This window comes from Triticum urartu, chromosome 7A (genome assembly GCF_056163025.1).
Source record: "Triticum urartu cultivar PI428250 chromosome 7A, HENAU_Tu73, whole genome shotgun sequence".
Lineage (NCBI taxonomy): Eukaryota > Viridiplantae > Streptophyta > Magnoliopsida > Poales > Poaceae > Triticum > Triticum urartu.
Window position 1 is genome coordinate 18,434,729 of NC_141879.1, and position 19,371 is coordinate 18,454,099.

The window sequence follows — 19,371 nt, forward strand, 5'->3', positions numbered from 1 at the left end:
AAACTAAACTTTCATTGCTTAGTATATTAATTACTATACGATGTTCTTCAACAGGGACTTCCGATGACAGTTGTGCCTCAGTGGATCGAGACTAAAGGTCACATGTCAATGGTTAGCTTACGGCCAAGATATCCTACATTGCACATGAGTGCATTCAGGATTTCTGAAAGCGAAGAATGCTTGATAGTGAAAGATTGGAGCAAAATTGTTAACGATCGCAGAGAAGTACTAGGGGGCAGCAAGGAGAAGCGCAACCCAAGATTAGGAGACAGATTCATCTGCATGCTCCAGTATGATGAATCAGGAGAGCTATATATGTTCTATGCTATTCTACCTGAGAGGGAGCAGCAGGAGTAGCTAGCTAGTAAGTTCATGTTCTTAATTAATTAGTACTTGTCGTCTCATGTCCGTGTCCTGAACTTCGATGTTGGTGATGATCATTATGTTGAACTCGATGATATCTTTGCTTCTGTTACAAAGTGAATGTTTCCTCTTTAAGCTAGCCAGTGTTGGTGATGATTAGATAGCTAGCGGTAATGACTATGATGATTAAATAGTGGTATATATAATTAGATGACTACGATGATTTTTAGCTAGCTAGAGTTTATTTATTTATTAATATGCGATGATGATGATGATGATGATGATGATGACGACGACGACGACTACAACTCATTATAACGTAAAACAATCATAAATTCAATTGATAACACAAATTTAATTGAAAACTAAAAAATAAAACAAAAACATTTTAGTACCGGTTGGTGTTACCAACCGGTACTAAAGGGCTCCCGGCCCCCGGAGCTGGCTCGTGCCACGTGGTTGCCTTTTAGCACCGGTTCGTGCTGAACCAGTACTAAGGGGGGGGCCTTTAGTGACCACACTTTAGTGCCGGTTATGGAACCGGCACTAAAGGGCCTTACGAACCGGTGCTATTGCCTGGTTCTACACTAGTGTACTCATTATCTGGGTGCAGCAGGTCCGCGACCTGGCCTACAAGGTGGAAGACAGCCTCATGGATTTCGGCCTCCATGCGGAGAAGAAGCCGATCTGGGGGTGCATCCCCCGTGATCTATGTGATCGACGCCGCATTGCCATTGAAGTGAAGGATCTAAGGGCAAAGGTTGAGGACGTCAGCAGCAGAAACCTGCGGTACCGCCTCATTAAGGAAGGTTCATCTGGCTCCAAGCTTGGTGCTGCTGTTGCTGCAGAAGAGCAGGCCAGCCTTGCTAGTGCAGAAATGTTTGGCATCAATGAAGCAAGGCTTGCCACTGTCGAGGACGGGAAACCCAAGGTGGATCTCCGTCAGCTGGTCACTAGCGGACCGGAGAACCTTAGCGTGATTGCGCTGTGGGGAACCGGCGGTGATCTCGGCAAGACAAAAGAGATCAGGAAGGTCTATGATAGCAAACAAGTGTTTGACAAGTTTGGATGCCGTGCTTGGATTAGGTTGATGCATCCTTTCGACCCAAGAGATTTCCTCCACAGCCTTGTGAGGCAGTTCTATGAAAATTCTCCAGAGGAAATTGGAAAGGCACAAGAAGGGACATCTGTAGGGGGTAACGTCCTGATGAAGATGGAGAATATGGGACAGAGTGATTTGATTCGTGTGTTTAATGCCCAGGTTACTGACAACAGATTCCTGGTTGTGATTGATGATTTATCCACTATTGTTGAATGGGATTGCATCAAAAGTTTCTTCCCAAGAAACAAGAGAGCTAGCAGAATCATACTCTCAACACCCCAAGCAGAAATTGCAAGTTTATGCCCTGACCAACCCCTCCAAGTGACAGAGCTTAAGCAGCTGTCATCAGATCAAGCACTTTATCTGTTTCACCAGGAGGTAACACTTCTGACCAAGTGTGGTAGTGTGCACTTCTTATCAGTCCATGTTTTTTGAAAATCTTTGCTTGTGTAGCAACTAAATGATCCTTATAAATTAGACATATGTATTTTTAGGTGAGCATCCAAATCCCAAAGGTCCTTAATAGAGGTGAAACGATAGAGAAATTGTTGAAAGCTGGTGATAATACAATGATAGGGTAGTTGGGTCGATGCTAAGGTCCATAAGCTTTGTACCAATACGGTAGAAACCCCAGTCGTCAATCTGAAAGCATGTATCTAATATATCGCGCTTCGTGCTAATTGTGTGGAGCAGTCATACATAAATTTTCTCATAGATCCGCTTTATTTGTAGGTCATGTCTGCATCAGGTGTTGCAAGGACTGGTTCGAACACAGAAAAAGTTATCAGTACTGAAAACAACTCAGCGAAGTCCACAAGTGAAATTGAGGAGGAAAATCAGCGGCCAGTGAGTGCCGGTGGAGATACAGTTAATTATTCTACTCCTTTAAAGACATTTGATCACAGTATCACAAGGACAGTGGTTGAGGAGTTGTTCACTGGGCGGGAAACAGAGCAGGATCATATTATCAATTTAGTTGGTAAATCAGAAAACAATCAAGAAACTAAGGTGATCTCCGTGTGGGGAATGGGAGGTCTTGGGAAGACCACCCTCGTTCGAAGCGCCTACCGAAACCAACAGCTTGGTGGCTGGAAGCGTGCTTGGGTCACTGCATTGCGCCCATTTGACCCTAAAGTGCTCATCAGAAGTGTAGCTTTGCAACTGCTGGATCCTGCTGGAGCAACAACAACTGGAAAAGAAAAGAAGGACATAGCATCAATGGGACTTCAAGAGCTGGTCAATGAATTAAATCGCCTTCTAGATGAAAAGTGCTTCATTGTTCTTGATGATATATCAACCACCGCCGAATGGGATTTGGTCAAAAGTTGCTTGAAGAATGCTGGAAGAGTCATAGTCACCACAAGGGAAAAGAATGTTGCCCAACATTGTGCCGGAAAAGACACCAACATGCATCATCTCAAAGGACTGAAAGATGCTGCTGCACTTGATCTCTTCAAAAAGAAGGTACCTTTACTAAATCTCATGCCTTTTCTTTCCGTTTGCATCAGTCTTTTTTTTACGGTATTTTTTTGCATTAGTTTGCCATCAGAGAATATTATTAAGAGTTGTTTAAGGTGTGTCAAACACATTTCTGATCATTTGTTTATCTTTTTCATTGAGGTATAAGATTATGATTACTAGACTTGCGCTCCATAACTCCATTTTGTATGATGGTGAACTTATATATCATATTACTGAGTGCTTGGCTAACTGCTTATATTTCAATCAATAAGCAAATATACACGTGCTTTTATTGTGGAAGAATAAGGTGTTATCTGCATTCAAATGTGTCAATATATAAGAGCATGCAATAGAGTCTCTTCAACAACCATAGATTGTTTCAAAACAAAATAGATTGTCTTCAAGTTCTTCTCTACAATAGCGCTGAAAGAAAATCACATGATAGCATAGTTTTTTTTTTTTCAATCTACAATAGAGGAGTTCAATAACCGTAAACTGAGCTTATTAGGCATAGGACTTGTTTCAGAAGCCACAAACTAAAGCGAGATTGAAAAATGCATACTCTTATCTCAAACAATTTTTCTTTAGTCCAAGTACTTAACAATATTAAATTATATCAATGTAGGTGTTTAAGGACAATGCAGGAAAGGTTAATTTGGCCCTTGATATGGAGGAACAAGCAAAACTTATCTTAAAGAAGTGTGATGGACTTCCCCTTGCAATATCAACTATAGGTGGATTCCTTGCCACTAAGCCTAAAACTGCTATTGAATGGAGGAAGATGCATGGCCGTATTGGTGCTGAGTTGGCGATCAACCCAGAGCTTAGGACTATAAAGACAGTCGTTATGAGGAGCTATGATGGCTTACCCTATCACCTGAAGTCATGTTTCTTATACATGTCCATATTCCCGGAAGACTACATAATTAAGCGCAAACGTTTGGTCAGGCGATGGAGAGAGGGTTATTGCAGGGAGATGCATGGCATGACAGCCGAAGAAGTTGGTGACAGCTACTTTGATGAGCTCTTAGACAGGAGTATGATTCTGCCAGGAGAAAGGTGTAAACCAACACCGCAGTGGGAAAATTGATTCTTGTCAGCTTCATGATATCATTCGTGAAATATGCATCTCAAAGGCTAAGGAGGAAAACCTTGTTTTCACACTTGAGGAAGGATGTTGTTTGAGCAGTACACAAGGTCCAATACGTCATCTTGCCATTAGCAGCAATTGGAAAGGAGATAAAAATGTGTTTGATGGTATGCTGGATTTGTCGCACGTGCGATCACTGACTGTTTTTGGAGAGTGGAGACCTTATTTCATTTCTGAAAAGATGAGGTTCCTCCGAGTGCTCGACTTGGACGACACATCACGGCTCAGAAATCACCATCTTGATAAAATTGGGCAGCTCCATCAGCTCAGGTACCTCTCTGTACAGAATTGTATTTATATTTGGCACCTGCCCAATTCTATTGGGAATCTGAGCCACCTACAGACACTGGATATCAAAGGTACGCGTATATTAGAACTTCCAACAACTATCACCAAGCATCGCAAGCTACAGCACCTCCAACTCCAGGCAAGGGGTGGTTCTATTGGCACAAAAAATGAGGATGACATATTCATAGATTATGAGCAGGTTGTACAACGTTTCTCACATAAATTTCAGTTCAGTGGTAATGGGGGAAGGATGTGTCTTGTGCGGACCGCTTTATACCTGTTTCTAGTCCAATTCTTTTTGAGGGTACAATGTTCAGAGCTTGGTTTCAACATGCATGATATATTCCACATGCAGCGCTTTCTCTGGGTGTGGTTACACAGTCAAGATATGCGTGGTGTTAAAGCTCCCAGAGGGACTGGAAAGTTGACGTCCCTGCAAACATTAGGTGTTGTAAATACCCGGCTGCGTAAGCTTGGTGTGACTGGTATCAACAAGGGAAACGAGAAGAAGTTCTGGTCTGCTATTGCTGCTCACAACCAACTTCGTTCTTTGACAGTGGGTGGCAATGATGATATAGATAGTTGTTTGGGTGGTGATTTGCTGCCACCAAAACACCTTGAGAGCCTCAAGTTGGCCGGAACCCTAAACAGAGTACCGCTTGGATGCATCACCTACAGAGTCTATCAAAGTTGTACCTACAACGCAGCAGATTGGATAACGCTGTTGACATACAGACCCTCGGGGGTCTACCAAACCTCGCAGTTTTACGACTGGGGTTCTTGGCAATTGACATGCACGATCTGCATTTCCTAGGCTCATCTTTCCTGAGCTCGTGGTACTCGAGATTTGCCTCTGGCGCTGGGATAGCAATCCCGACCTTAGTTGACCTTATGAGGATTGAAAAGGACGCAATGCCTAAGATCGAGTTGCTACAAACTGACAAATAAATACCTGGAGATGATTAACGGGCTATGGTTTCTCACAAACCTCAAGTAGGTTCGGACGATTGATCATGGCATTCGTGGGAACTCTGTTATACCTCACATTCACCGGAAGCACAGCAATCAGCAGCCGTACACCAGCAGGTCAACACAGCTGGAGCAGGAGACGCAACAAAGCAACCGTGAGGGAGGTCCATGGCTAGTCTTGTAAGTACAAGCCAATCTTGGCATGAGCTGTTCAAAATTGTCAGGAACACAGCCAAAGCTTAGCACAACGTACCGCCCGCATACATACAAACAGATGGGCAAACGTAGCGTGTTAACCAGTGCCTCAATACAAACGGCGTTCACTCTTTTTCCTTTCTGTATGCACAGGGGACTCATAGGCTTTCGGTCATGGAGTTTCGGTACAACTCTAGTTTCCACTTTTCTATTGGTTTTGCTTTGCCACTCCTTGTCCAGACTTTGTCTTTATCGTATTTGTATCCAAAAGGAAAACAGAGTGAATTGAGACCCTAGCTAACATTGGGCTGTTTCTTTTCAGATTGAAAGAAAAGCCCCATCCGAATTTACATCTTGACTTGCATTAGCATCGAACAGTGATACTGGCCATGCCAAAAATACAAAAATGGCATGGTTCCGCTTTGCCCAGTTGCCACTTAAATAGCTACTACTACTCAACTCTGTGTGTATATATGTACTGTAGCTCTGTTTTCCTTGCTAGTTTAATCTCAGCGACGATCTTCTGGAAATAACTAAATAAAGATGCATAGATGAGAATGATATGTATATATGCATGCCTCTAGATAATCTTGTTTGAAAAACTTAATACAGTTATTAAAACCCTTGTTAAAAAGCTAGTATATCATGCTCTCTATGCTCTAGATATACAAATTTACATGATTATTACAAGCGCCTGAACATCATTCACTACTAGAAAAAGGGCTATAGATAGGATTGATACTAATGACGCATCGGGGAAACAGTGTGCCACTACTATATACTAATGGCGCACCTGTTTGTGATGCGCCATTAGTGTGGAAGACACTAATGGCGCACCAGAAATAGGGTGCGCCACTAGTATTAAATATTTTTTTTCATTTTTCCATACATACTAATGGCGCATCTGCTCGATAATGCGCCATTACTAGTTCTAACTAGTAATGGCGCACCAGGCATAGAGTGCGCCATTACTGTTATTTTTTTTATTCTTTTTTAAAAAAGTGTAGACTACAATTGTTGTTAAATAACAATTATTACTGTTTGTATAAAAAATATTACAGTTTTCATATTCATATTCATATTCATTTTTTTAAAATAAAAAAAATCTTACTTATGGCGCACGGACGACCGGTGCGCCATTGCTATCTAAAAAAAATATTCTAATGGCGCACCGCCTGGGGGTGCGCCATTAGTAATCTTCCCCTTCCTCGTCTCTCTCCCTCTTGCCAGATCGACACCGCGCCGCTCCCTCCCTCTTCCTCTCCCTCCACCGCGCCGCTCCCTCCCTCCACCGCGCCACCGCCACTGCCCCGACCCACGGCGCCGCAGCCGCCCACGCGCCCCCGCCGCCTCCCTCTCCCCTTCCTCCCCCTCGAGCGCCGCCTCCCCCTCGAGCCCCACCTCCCCCGCGAGCGCCGCTCCCTCCCTCCACCGCGCCACCGCCGCTGCCCCGACCCACGGCGCCGCAGCCGCCCACGCGCCTCCGCCGCCTCCCTCTCCCCTTCCTCCCCCTCGAGCGCCGCCTCCCCCTCGAGCCCCACCTCCCCCGCGAGCGCCGCCTCCCTCGCCTCCCTCGAAACCCTAGAAACCCGCCGGAGATTTGGAGCCTCGGAGCCGCCGGAGACTTGGAGCCTCAGAGCCGCCCCAAGTCCACCAGGAGAGGAGGCCCCACGTCCTCCGTCCTCCATCGTCGCCGCTCTGGCCACCACCTCATCGTGGTCAGGTAACCCTCCTCCCTCTGCCTCTCTTCCTCCTCTGGCCGTACTGAACTTAAAATCCATTGATCCGCCTGCAAAAACAAGAACTTGAGCCAACTCGATCTATGTAAAATTAGAACGGATATTCAATTTGAAAATGTGACGTTTTTGTGGCTCAATGAGGCTTGAAATGGCTTTAATATTTTGCCTGTGTTAACTTTGTAACGGTGAATGTTCTCAGGCTATGTGATAGGAACACAAGATAGTCTTTCAGTCTGTTTACAGTGCTGGTTAATATGTGAGCAATTTGGACAAGTTGTTTACAATATGATTTGATCAATGATGATGAGTGGCTCATAACATTTCCAGTTTTTTTAATAGGTTGGCTGTGGTTACCTTTTGTTTGATTTTCTGCGCATCCATGGTTCAAAACTTCAAATGCCCTGAATATCGTTTTGTCCTCGGAGAGTTGCTTTCATATGGAAGATAATTTGTTTGGTATATATCCAAATTCTTGTTTTGTTGGCTTCCTATTTCCTATATCAATTGATGGCATTCTGTTTATAGTATGTAGAGTGAGGCACTCTGTCTCTTAATTTGAGCTGGAGCAATAATGCTACTGTCGGCTTTTTTCCTTGGTACTGCTGAGGATCATCGACACAAGTACAAATTGACCGAAGTACATTTAGGAGTGTCATGTAAATAAACAAGAGAAGGGAGGGGAACTTGCCATTTATCAGATGGCCTACTGTTGACAAAACAGTCACTTTAAACACTATGGAGCTCCTTGTGTGTAGCCTTTCAGTTCTTTCTTTATTTTGTATTCTTAACTTTGTTTCTTGACTCCCAAAGTCCAAATCTTTGTGCTTGAGCGACACTTGTTCATTAGTAGGTAGATATATATGCGATCATCCTCTGTGCTTGACGATGTTTTGAATTCACATTAATATTAGTTTTCTACTAGTATAATTTTAAGTGACACATTTTTGTGTTTGCATGTTCTGTTGGTCACCCGCGGTGTCCATCTTGTTTACCTAGAGATTAGGGTTCCATTTCATTAATTTCTTGGCAGCGGTTATTTGGAAACAATGTGATGTCTTAAATTCTGCTGTGAAGTTAGTTTTGTTTGTGTATATCAGCGGTGAACTTCCGTTTGGAAATATCGTTGACATCCTAGATTCCGTTAAATGAGAAGAGTTTAGGATGCTGATGTTTAAGTATATAGAACCAGAAAACATTTTATTTGTCTGACTGATGGGTCATCAAAACTGTTAATCAATATGAATGTGGTTGCTCCATGATTAGCTCTGCTCATTCTCGGATGATAATAACTTGTATTACTGTGTGGGAACAGCATCTATTTTACCCGAGGAGAATGATCCGACAAAGGTAATAGTTAGAAGAGCTTTATGTTTCCTCATTGCATATCTACTGCATGCCTGTTGGCATCTCCGTGTCATTGCATACCTGATGAGCGCAAGTAACAGTTATCAGTAGTAACAGTTGTCAGTTTTACGATTAGCTTATGTTGTGCTTGCCTGTTCTTGTTCTTATTCCAGGAGGAGTTTCAGGAGTTTGCGGAGAAGACCAAGACGCTGCCGGACACCACCACCAACGAGAGCAATCTCTGCCCCTACAGCCTCTACAAGCAGGCCACCGTCGGCCCCGTCAACACCGGTACATGCATTCACATTTTACGCGCCTTTTTCTTTTCATCTTCCTACTAGTTTTAGTAATAACAAGTGTAATATCCATGTTAGCATGATTATATAGTTGTATACTGTTAATTTTAGTGTCAGTGTTCATATTAGATGTATATAGTTGTTGAAGAGTGAACGTTGGCCTGTCGAATCTTTTGACCTCGGGTTGGGCTTGATTGGTAGAGTATTAGAACTGAGAAAAATGTACAAATGTTAGGTGTGATTAAGGCTAGTAAAGATGGAGTATGGCTGCTGGGTAATCTGTGTTTGCCGGAATGTCGATTAACTTCCGTTCCGGCGAATTCGGGTACTCCATATGTCCTGTTTTCAGCAAAGGTCATGCTGAAATTTTCTGTGAATTTTAGCATGACTTTGCTAAAAATAGGACATATGGGGTACTTGCGACTAATGCCTGTTATCATGCATGTTTTATGATCTGTTGTAAGGGTACTAATTGGTCTCTTCTGCTGCTTATCAGAGATGGCGGGAAGCAGCCACCGCCGCTCTGCGACACCGCAATATGATTTGGATGCTTCCGAGTTCTTCACTATCATACTTGGGACTTCAGTATCATCAATGACACAGGTATATAAAATGAGAGATCTCCCCTAGCTTCACCCATCTCATTATGATATCTGTTGTTTGCCTACATCACTCTTTGTCCCAAACTGCAGAGGCTGCCTAACAGTTTTAAGAACATGCTGATGGGTGAAGATCCGCCAAATAATGTGAAGGTGCGACAGGCCGGCATCGGGTTTCGCAGGCTGTGGGATGTGGAGTTGGTGATCAAGGAGGGCCAAATGTACTTGTCTCGTGGGTGGGAGAAGTTCTACCGTGCCTATGACCTGCGGCTGGGGTACTTCCTTCTCTTCAGGTACGACGATGACGCCACCACGCTCATCGTGAAGGTGTTCAACACGACTATGTGTCGCATGCGCTATGCTGAAGATTATGATGCCGGTACGTTCTGCCTCTTCTTATTCCTCTACATTTGGCTTTGTCTCACATTGATTGTTACCGGTCATTGTTGCATTTGGACAGGTAATGGGAGCAGCAGCAGCGACAATGGCTACAGCCAAAGCAGCAGCGACCATGGCTGTAGCGAAAGCAGCAGCGATTCTGGCAGCAGCATAGACAACAAGAAGGATGATCCGGACTGGAGTGCGGGAGAAGAGGAGCAGAGTGGGGATGAGGAGCTGCAGGATGACGATGGGCATCAGGCTGAGGATGACCTAGCGCTGGTGGTGGCTGACCAAGGGCAAGAGATGGTGGTGGCTGACCAAGGGCAAGAAATGGTGGTGGCTGACCATGGGCAAGAGATGGAGGTGGCTGAGGATGACCTAGCGATGGTCGTGCCTGAAGGTGGCCTCGCGATGGTGGTGGTGCTTGACAATGACCACGCGCCGGTGGTGGCGCCGGCGATCCCACAGCTGGGCGACATGACCACGCCAATTGAGGTAGAAGACTACATCCCTCTGCCTCCACCGCCTCCACCGCCTCCACCGCCTTGCCGCTCTTGGCGCATCAGACTGAGGAAGGAGAAGGACAACAATGCATGAGAACTGAATTTTGTATCAATGTGAAACTTTTGTGAATTGATGGATAACGGTGTTGGATGAACAATGTGGAACTTTTGTAATATGTAACGATGGAACTATATGTTGGCTATGTATGTATATATGATGGAACTTGTGTGTTGGCTATGTATGTTATATGGATGCTTGTTGTATATATATATATATGTGTGTGTTGGATATCTCATAGGTGAAATAGTGACCTGAGATTTAAAAAAAATTAAAAAAATTGTTACTAATGGCGCACTACCATGCGGTGCGCCATTAGTATAGCACACACTAGTGGCGCACCATGGGCAAAACTAATGGCGCACTGCCCGGTGCGCCATTAGTAATAAATACTAGTGGCGTGGTACTAATGGCGCACCAGTGATGTGCCATTAATAGGCAAAACTGGTGCGCCATTAATAGCCCTTTTTGTAGTAGTGATTAACCGATAGCTGCTCAGCTAGCCAGTAAAAATAAGAAGCGGAGCATAAGGGGAAGCAGAAGAAAGCAACCCAAAACAAAGCAAAGCATAAAGCATAGAGCTACAACATTCAGATAAGAAACATTGAGCAGCGGATTTATAACAATGCACAACTGTTGCAAAAATCAAACGCACGCACAACCTTCATCACCATTATGTATACGCAAGTCAGAGTACAACAAATTATTACAACAATCGATCGATAGCCGACAAATCACACACCACACACAGAGAGCATAGCAGCAACATGAGCATGTCAGGGCCCATGCCGGATAAGTTGGACGCCACTCCTATTTATTTCTCTCTTGCTCAGAGCCTATACCGTCATCTCTCCAACCAGATGATAGATACTTGCTCTGATGGATACATGGGTCAGTCCAGCAAAGATGACCGAACCAAACCAAACCAAACAAAACCAAATTGGAAGACACATCATCACGTCAACAATGTGGATTTCTGTAGGAGCAGAGCCACGCCATGGCAAAGCAGATATAGAGCACTCACAAACCAATCAAGTAACATGAATTTGGGTAGGCAACATACACACAACCGTATATTGCAGAGAAATCTTCAACTTTGTAAGCCAATATGCATGTAGTGTCAAAGCAAGCTGAAGATCACGTCAGTGAAGGGATGGATTACCTGGAATGCAGCATAATAAATCACCAATGAGATGATTGATTATAACTATGTAAATTAATGAAAGTAGAATAGTACTGGCAGGATGATGATGAAACTAAGTTTGACTAGCACACGAAGTTAACTATTAATGAATGGGAAGATGGAGCCAGATATATCTCACCTGAGTACAGTGCCTCTCGGCAGTTGGGCCTTCTTGTAGTACCTCGAGTGGCTCGGCTTGTAGAGCGAAGGGTGGTGGTTTGCATCCACCTCGGCCCACTCCAAGATGTCCCACCATTCCTTCTCGCAGTCCACCTCCGGGCATTGCTTGGCAACGGCGGGCAGGCGCCTCAGGCTCCAGCAGCCCCTTGTCTTGATAGTCTCGAGCTTTGGCGCAAACATCTTACTTCCACAGATGCGCTGCAGCTTGGGGAGATCGTGTAGGTGGATATGCTTCAGCTCGGGGAAATTTATATTTGTTTCCTTCTCTTGGCGCTTAGGGTCCAAAGGGAAGATCTCCATGAGATCGCCACAACACACGATCTCGAGGGTCTCTAGGTTCCCCAAGGTAGTCATATTTACGGATAAGGGGAGCACATGTATGAGCCCGGGGCAATAGTCTAGGTGCAAGAATTTTAGGCGTTGAAAGGAATCTTTACTGGGTATGCATGTTGTACTCCAGTTCCAGATGTAGCGTGCCTTCAGGAGCTGGGATGCCCGGAACGTGGTCAAACAAGAAAAGCATTCAACTATCTCATAATCATTCCCATCATCACTTCGTGTGGGGATAGGAAATACAGAGCTTAGCTTGGGGCATCTCTCAACTCGACACCATCGAAGGCAGCTCCATGATTTTGTAAACCTGCTCGACCATAGCACTTGTGGGCTTGGGATGCTAGTGATGGACAAGCTATCATGCACACGCAGTGTTATAGCACTGTAACATATAAAATCAGGGATTAAAGCAACACCAGTACTAGTTCCTTGGATGTTGCCTTGTTGCTGCAGTAATCCACTCTTTATCTCCTCTTCATCTTGTATGTGGACGTACCAGCTCACGGATTCATCAACAGCAGGAACAGACGAGCAAGCCCACATCCATCCGATTGCACCTTCATTAGCAGTAGCAGCCAGCAGGTGGTCTCGGAAGATTATATCTCTTGCATATAAATAATGACCAGGCTTTCTAATTCCTTGAGCACGTCCACTATCATCAATAGCAACACTACCTGTAGGTGATGACGCCATCTCTATACATCCATACTTCTTCGTGAAATATTTTTCAAAGGGCTCTAGCGACCTAAAGAGCCTTGCATCCCTTACAGAGATGTACCAATCAAAGGATGTAGCTGGTTTTTCAGAAGGAACTGCAGCAATACAAGATGATCCTATAGCAGCAATAGTCTCCTTGGTCTTCTCTTCCCAATTAGCTTGGGCAGATGATGCTGATCGGATGGTGTCAATGCGCAACACCTCGAACCTCCTTGGCCATTTGTTACTTGATGGATGTTGTATTGTTTGCAGCTTCTCACAACCCAGTAGGATGAGCTGCTTGAGGTTCAGGGCTACCACTTTTCTGAGGTCAAGGGTCTTCACTGCTGTACCCGAGAGATCCAGCTCCTGGAGGTTCTCCATCACCCCTCTTAGCAGCACACTCTTCAATTTGGCAAGGCCCTCTAAGGAAATGCTTGATATCTTAGGGATAGCATCATCAGTGATGAAGAAACTAAATGACTCAAGCAATGGTGGCAGAACATCAGTGACAACTTGTTCCAATCCAACACACTCCTCAAGGATGATTTCCTTAAGGAGGCTGGCGCTAGACAGGTTAGGGACTTGACAGTGAATGACTATTTCTGTTGCAGAGTCTGTGTCGGTAGCTACTCGGAGCTTGACAAGGCTTGTTCTATTGCCACAGCAATCAACTATGCTCATCCAATCCTTGTCTGTCTCCACATTCAGCTCCCTGAGTTCATCCATTAAACACATCATAGTTTTTGAGTACCAATCTGTGTACCTCAGGTCCAACACCCACAACTTCTGGAAACATGATCCGCTTTGGTTGTTGCTTTGATGCTCCTCCTCTCCGACATCTGTGCAATGGTCCAGTAGGAGGAATCTTAGGTGGCTGCAACAGAAGAAGGGAGGAGATGTAAAACTGAAGGTGCACCAAGATAGATGTAACACCCGTAGCCTATTGTTGTGTGGGAACATGGCAGCTAGTAATACCACCCTCCTACCCTCTGATTCTTCTGTTAGAAGGAAGAAGGATGTCGCCCGAGGAGGCAACACGCGATTATCATCATGTAGCAGGGTTTGGTGTGTGGCTGAAACCCAACAGCCATTAGGACTGGAAATGCGACCACCAATCTCTTTCTCATAGTAAATATTCTCCACAATCCGATCCAAGTGTACGTTTCTCTTCAAAGCATTGCCAACCTCCCATGCCGATGTATCGCCTTGACCTTGTATAATCCCGTCGCTTACCCAATAGTTTGAAGCATGCATCTCCCAGTCAATATCACTCACAAGTCTTCTTGCCCAAGCATACTGGAAGCACTCTACTATCTTATCAGGATCAAGAATACCCACGCGCTTGGCAACCTCCGCGGCCTCTTCATGCAATACATGATCGTGCCAGTCTTCACTTCCCACGAAAACATCAACCACATTGTTTCTAAGCTGACGTTCCAGACTTTTATTGGGCAAATGAAAACCCCCACCCCAGGTCCACACGACCTTGTTACTCAAAAATGTTGTTACAGGGACACCACACTCGTACAAATCAATGTAGTGGTTGCTCCCGTTGTGGAAAAACACCACAAACGTACTACTAGCAAGCTTTCTGAAGATCTCCTCTCTGACATCCAATAAAACCCCTCTGGAGCCTTGGTCTATCCCATTGAAATCATCCTCCTCATCATGCTGATCAAAGATGGCCATCACCGACTGGGGAAGCTCTAGCTCCTCAGCAACTGCCTTTTGCAGGGCTCTCATGCTTTGCCACAATGTGCAATCCACGTGGACAACCTTGTCAAACTTCCTTCCTTTAGCAGCCAGTGATTTCAGGCGTTGGGCTGCCACTCTGAGAGCAGCAGATGCCCCGAGTCCACACCAACCAAAAAAGTAGATTTTTCTTTCGTATTTGCTGATGCCATCTAGAATACCGAGTATTTCTCCTGCTGCAGCATCGATGGTATTTGCCTTGATATCGATGACCTGTGAAGTGTATAATAATCAATGAATGAGGTTCATCACTTTTACCATTGTTTCTTTTTCACTACTTTGTTTCAAGTTGTAAGGCACATTTTTAACTATAGGGACAGGACATAGGAATAACAAAGATAATACTACCTTAGTCCCAGATTATAAGACGTTTTTGGTACGCTATTTAGCCTACCAAAAATGTCTTATAATTTGGGACAGAGGAAGTAGTTAATTATACTCTTTGTGTTTTCTTTTAGTACACATTTTGTTATGACTATATAGGTGTTTTATAATGCCTGCAATCGAACACTTAAACTGGATTGTGTATAATTTACTATCATCTAAATTCGTTAAGAAAACAATGGCTAATGTATGTAAGGATACAGAATCATGGCAGCGAAGGGAATGATAGCATCTCCCAACAGACGGGTCATATACTACTATACATTAGTTCTATCAAGATTTTTTTTCGGGGTGGATTTTATTTGCTTAAAATGGAGCATCAAGAAGGTATAAAACACAATGAGCACACACCCGACCTCTGCATAGTTAGGATGCACACAACCAACACCAACTCATACACACGCCAAAACAGTGACGGAGGCCCACTAGCGAATGAGCGAAGCGAGCGGATGTGCTAGCGATCGACTACTGTAGCAACTATATAAATGTTCTCGAAAAAAGGAGCATTACCGAGGATCAAACACGAGACCCCCATCAAACAAGATTTTTGGGCTAGCCACCGAAAAAAATGAGAACTAGTGATTACTTGCCAGCGCAAGCCTCTAAGAACAATAAAACAGAGATCCTTTTTTTTTCTTTTTGTGTTTTTGATTTTTTTGTTCAAAATTCCAAAAAAATGTTTTCGAACCTGAAATTTGCTCAAAACTTCAGATAAATGGTCTATATTTTGAAAAAGTGCGTACATTTTTTGAATTTCTGAACATTTTCATAGACAAGAACTTTTTTTGCATATGTGAACAAAAAATTTAAAACGGCAGAAAATGTTTTTGCAAAACATGAAACATTTTTTGAAGTTGCGAACAAATTATGAAATTCCGAACAAAATTTTAAACCACAGAGAGTTTTTGAATTTTTGAACAAATATTTGAAAATGGAACATTTCATGAAATTATGAAAAAAAATTGAAACCGTGAAACAAATATTTAAAAATCGAACTTCATGAAATATCTAACAAAAATTTAAAACCATGAACATTTTTTGAAATTTCTGAACACTTTTTCAAACTCAAACAATTTTTAATTTCAGACCAAAGTTTGCAACCGCGGACATTTTTTGCAATTATGGAAGTTTGTTTTTGAAAATATGAACATTTTCTAAATTTTTTATTTTTTTTAAATACATGAACATTATTTCAAATTCCTATCATTTTTTGGAGTTCAAAACATTTTTAAAATTTGGGAACATATTTTAAACAATGGAACATTTTTATAAAATCTGAGAAAAATTTTAAGTTTTTGAAAAAAAAGGAAATATCGACTTGAAAAAGGAAAAAAAAAGTTGAAAGTAAAAAAAAGAAACGAGAAAGAAAAAAAAGGAAAAGAAATGAAAAAAGAAAGAAAAACGAAAAACCAAAGAGAAACCGAAAAAACCGGTTCAGGGAGGTTCCCAAAACCAGAAAAAACTGACTGGGAAACTCTAGAAGGTTCCCAAAACCGGATATGCTGCAAACACGTTAAATGGGCTGGCCCAAGTGATCGCTTGATCGGCAAGGTCTGTGCGAAAGGTCGACAATTTGACAGAACGTGCGTCAAATAGGATATTCCCCTCCTGGCCGCCTCTGGCATCATGCGTTGGAAGACACAGCCCAAATTTTCATTGTGCTGCTCACGGCCCAACAATGCAATAACCACCAGGAAGGACCCCTCGACCAGCCTCGCCATGGATCGGATCCCCGGCGCGTGAGGAGCATGAGTACATCGCGACGTCTATGCCGGAGCCGCCGACGCTCACCACGCACAGTCATGGACAATGCCAGCGGGAGGTGCCTGAGCAGGCACAACAGGCGGGCCGTGGGAGTGACTAGGGACGATACCCAACTTGTTCTGCTCTAGGCAGAGCAGCTAGGGACTCCGTCCAGCCGTGGGAGCCACTCCCAGTGTGACGTACGGGATGAAGCAAGAGCACTGGTCGCGCCTCATCTACCGCGAGGCCGCACCAACCAGTAGCAAATCGCGAGCAGCCGCCACACCCGCACGGAGGCGCGTCCGATCTGGCCGACCATGGACATGGAGGAGACTAGATGGGGAAGATATAAGAGGAGAAAGCAGGCGTCATGGGGAGGCCCACCGCCGCCGGCAAGCCGGCCGGGGAGGCCACTGCCGGCGGAGGCGAGGAGGGTTGACGAACGAGGGGGTCGAGACATAGGTGCGGCGGGGGTGCCTCCCGAGATCGAGCCGGGAGGCGGCTAGGGTTCGCTGTCTGTCGCGTGGAAAGCTTAACCGAACTGAGATCGACATCTAGATACATGAGCAATACTTGCAAATAGCTCACTGAACCTGTGTTTTGATTTTTGGTTTGAGCTTTTTTTCGCCCTAGGCCGAGATGGCCGAATTTCGGCCATTTTCAAAAATTTCGGCTGAAATTTGATCAAATTTTGACTACAATTTGACTTAAATTTGATCAAAATTTGCCAAATTTGAGCAATTTCGGCCTAAATATACTTTTCGCCCCAGGCCGAAATGGCTGAAATTCGGCCGAAATCCACTTTTCTCGGCCGAAATTCAGAACACGGCGCCAAACTAAATCCTCTTCTTCTCAAACAAAAGTGAAACATTTTATAGATGGCAAACCCACAAAGTGGGCACGCAGATTTTTAAAGCACCTGCACCCAGGCCCTTCTATCCTGCTTCTTCAATATTTCTTTAAGATTTGTGCGACACAACTAAATTTTTACATGAAATTTTTTCTTTTTTGTTTCTCTCATATAGGACATGTCTTGAAGTTCTAACATTTGCAACGCGGCAAAGCTTTCTAACTAGAATCTAGGATAAATCTTTCAGAAATTTTTGTCCGGCATAAATACTAAAAATATGATACTTTTTTAATCATACAAAACTTATTTTGTATATTTATGTTGGGCCCAAAAATCTAAAAAAAATTTCCTACATTCTAGTTAGAAAACTTTGCTGTTCTGCAAAGGTTTGAACTTCAAGACATGTTCTATATGAGAGAAACAAAAAAGAGAAATGTATTTGCACGGATCGCGATGTGTGGATGGATGGCTAGGATAGAAGGGCCGGGGTGCAGGTGCTCTAAAACATGTTTTCGCACAAAGTGGTCAGGCAACAAGCAAAATATGATAGCAAATGCAAATCTCAGTTAAGCTTGCGACATTGGTTCCTGAAGATCGAGATGCATGAATGGATTACGTACCCTCGTCATGATGTATTGAATTGATCTTCAGGTTCATTTGGAGTTGAATTGGCTTGTTCGATCTAACCCATGATCTAATGGATCTGCAGCGAAGGTTCCAGCTGGCTTAATTCGTTCCTGCATATGTCTAGGATCGATGAAAGCATTCGGAGAAGTTAGAAGTTTGATCCCTAGCCCGTTATGAAGTCTTTCAAAAGCTTTACAAATTTGCAGAAGCACTCTGCAGATCACATACATATATAGACAATTGGCACAGTAACATTACCTTGATTGTGGCGTAGCTGGATTGAACCAGTACAAGTTTAGCTAAAACGAAGCCAGAGATAGATCGATCAGGTGGACCAGAAAACTAAGCTGCTTGCAGACACAGAATGGAATAGATACAGCAAGCTCTTGTCCTGGGGCATGCATACATAGTAGTATTCCTTGCGTTTGCTTTGCTGCTTTACTTGCTCTTCTGCCAACAAAGCTGTGAAAATTCTTTGCTCCCAGCACACTCTAGTCTCTAGCTCCATCCATCTGTCATCATCAGATTCTTTGCTTGCTTAAGTTTAAAGAACACAAAGGTAAAGGTAAAGATAAAAGTTAGGCTATGGGTGGCCCTACATGTGATCCAGCAAAAACAAATCGAGTCTAGCAGTGGGATCAGGGTTGTACGTGCCTACAGAATACTGGGCTCTATGTCAAATTTGAGATCAGGCCCTAGACCTGATCGAGAAAAGTCGAAACCAATTATACAAAAATAATAAGAAAAAATTATGATGGTAACAAAATTTTCTATACTGGCTTGTATCATCACAGTTCTCAAGTAAGGATGATTTGTTACTGTCCGAAGCGAATAGGTCAAATATCCAGCATTTTGCTAGTACCATTTTTTTAAGTATGCTTGGGTACACTCCCTTAAAAAAAATTATAAATTTCGGTGCAAACCAATGGTTGAGATTAAAGTTTACCCCTTTAGTTCTGAAAAAGACAATATGTCTGTTTAAACTGGTCAATTGGTATTGGGCTTAACACTCTGAAAATCCAGCCCGTCAACATCTCTCGTCTCGTCATGTAAAACAACACCTCTTATCTTCGCCTGACTTCTGCACATTTGAAAGATCCAAGATAAGCTTTCTCATATCCTGTGCTCACACTTGGATAATGCATGATATTTTTTGCTTAGATACATAAGCT

The 19,371-nt window shown here is 43.5% G+C and overlaps 1 protein-coding gene and 1 pseudogene across 4 annotated transcripts; one reads left to right on the forward strand and one right to left on the reverse strand.

The window, feature by feature from the left end:
- The window catches only part of LOC125518062 (disease resistance protein Pik-2-like), a 28,117-nt pseudogene extending 18,147 nt beyond the window's left edge, over positions 1-9,970 (forward strand).
- A 1,118-nt stretch (positions 9,971-11,088) lies between these two features.
- On the reverse strand, positions 11,089-18,677 carry LOC125524683 (uncharacterized). 4 transcript variants are annotated; one of them, XM_048689719.2, is made up of 4 exons: positions 18,458-18,677; positions 18,193-18,309; positions 11,771-14,808; positions 11,089-11,610 (listed from the first exon to the last, which is right to left on the reverse strand). In XM_048689719.2, exons 2-4 carry the CDS (start codon positions 18,199-18,201, stop codon positions 11,607-11,609), a joined length of 3,051 nt encoding a protein of 1,016 aa, XP_048545676.2. In that variant the 5' UTR covers positions 18,202-18,309; positions 18,458-18,677; the 3' UTR covers positions 11,089-11,606. The 4 variants fall into 4 exon arrangements, 3 of the variants coding, with proteins under 3 accessions (XP_048545676.2, XP_048545675.2, XP_087391992.1); XM_048689718.2 differs by having other exon boundaries at positions 18,193-18,319; positions 18,458-18,676; XR_007290916.2 differs by lacking the exon at positions 11,771-14,808 and having other exon boundaries at positions 11,579-11,610; positions 18,193-18,319; positions 18,458-18,667.
- Between the last annotated feature and the right edge of the window lie 694 nt (positions 18,678-19,371).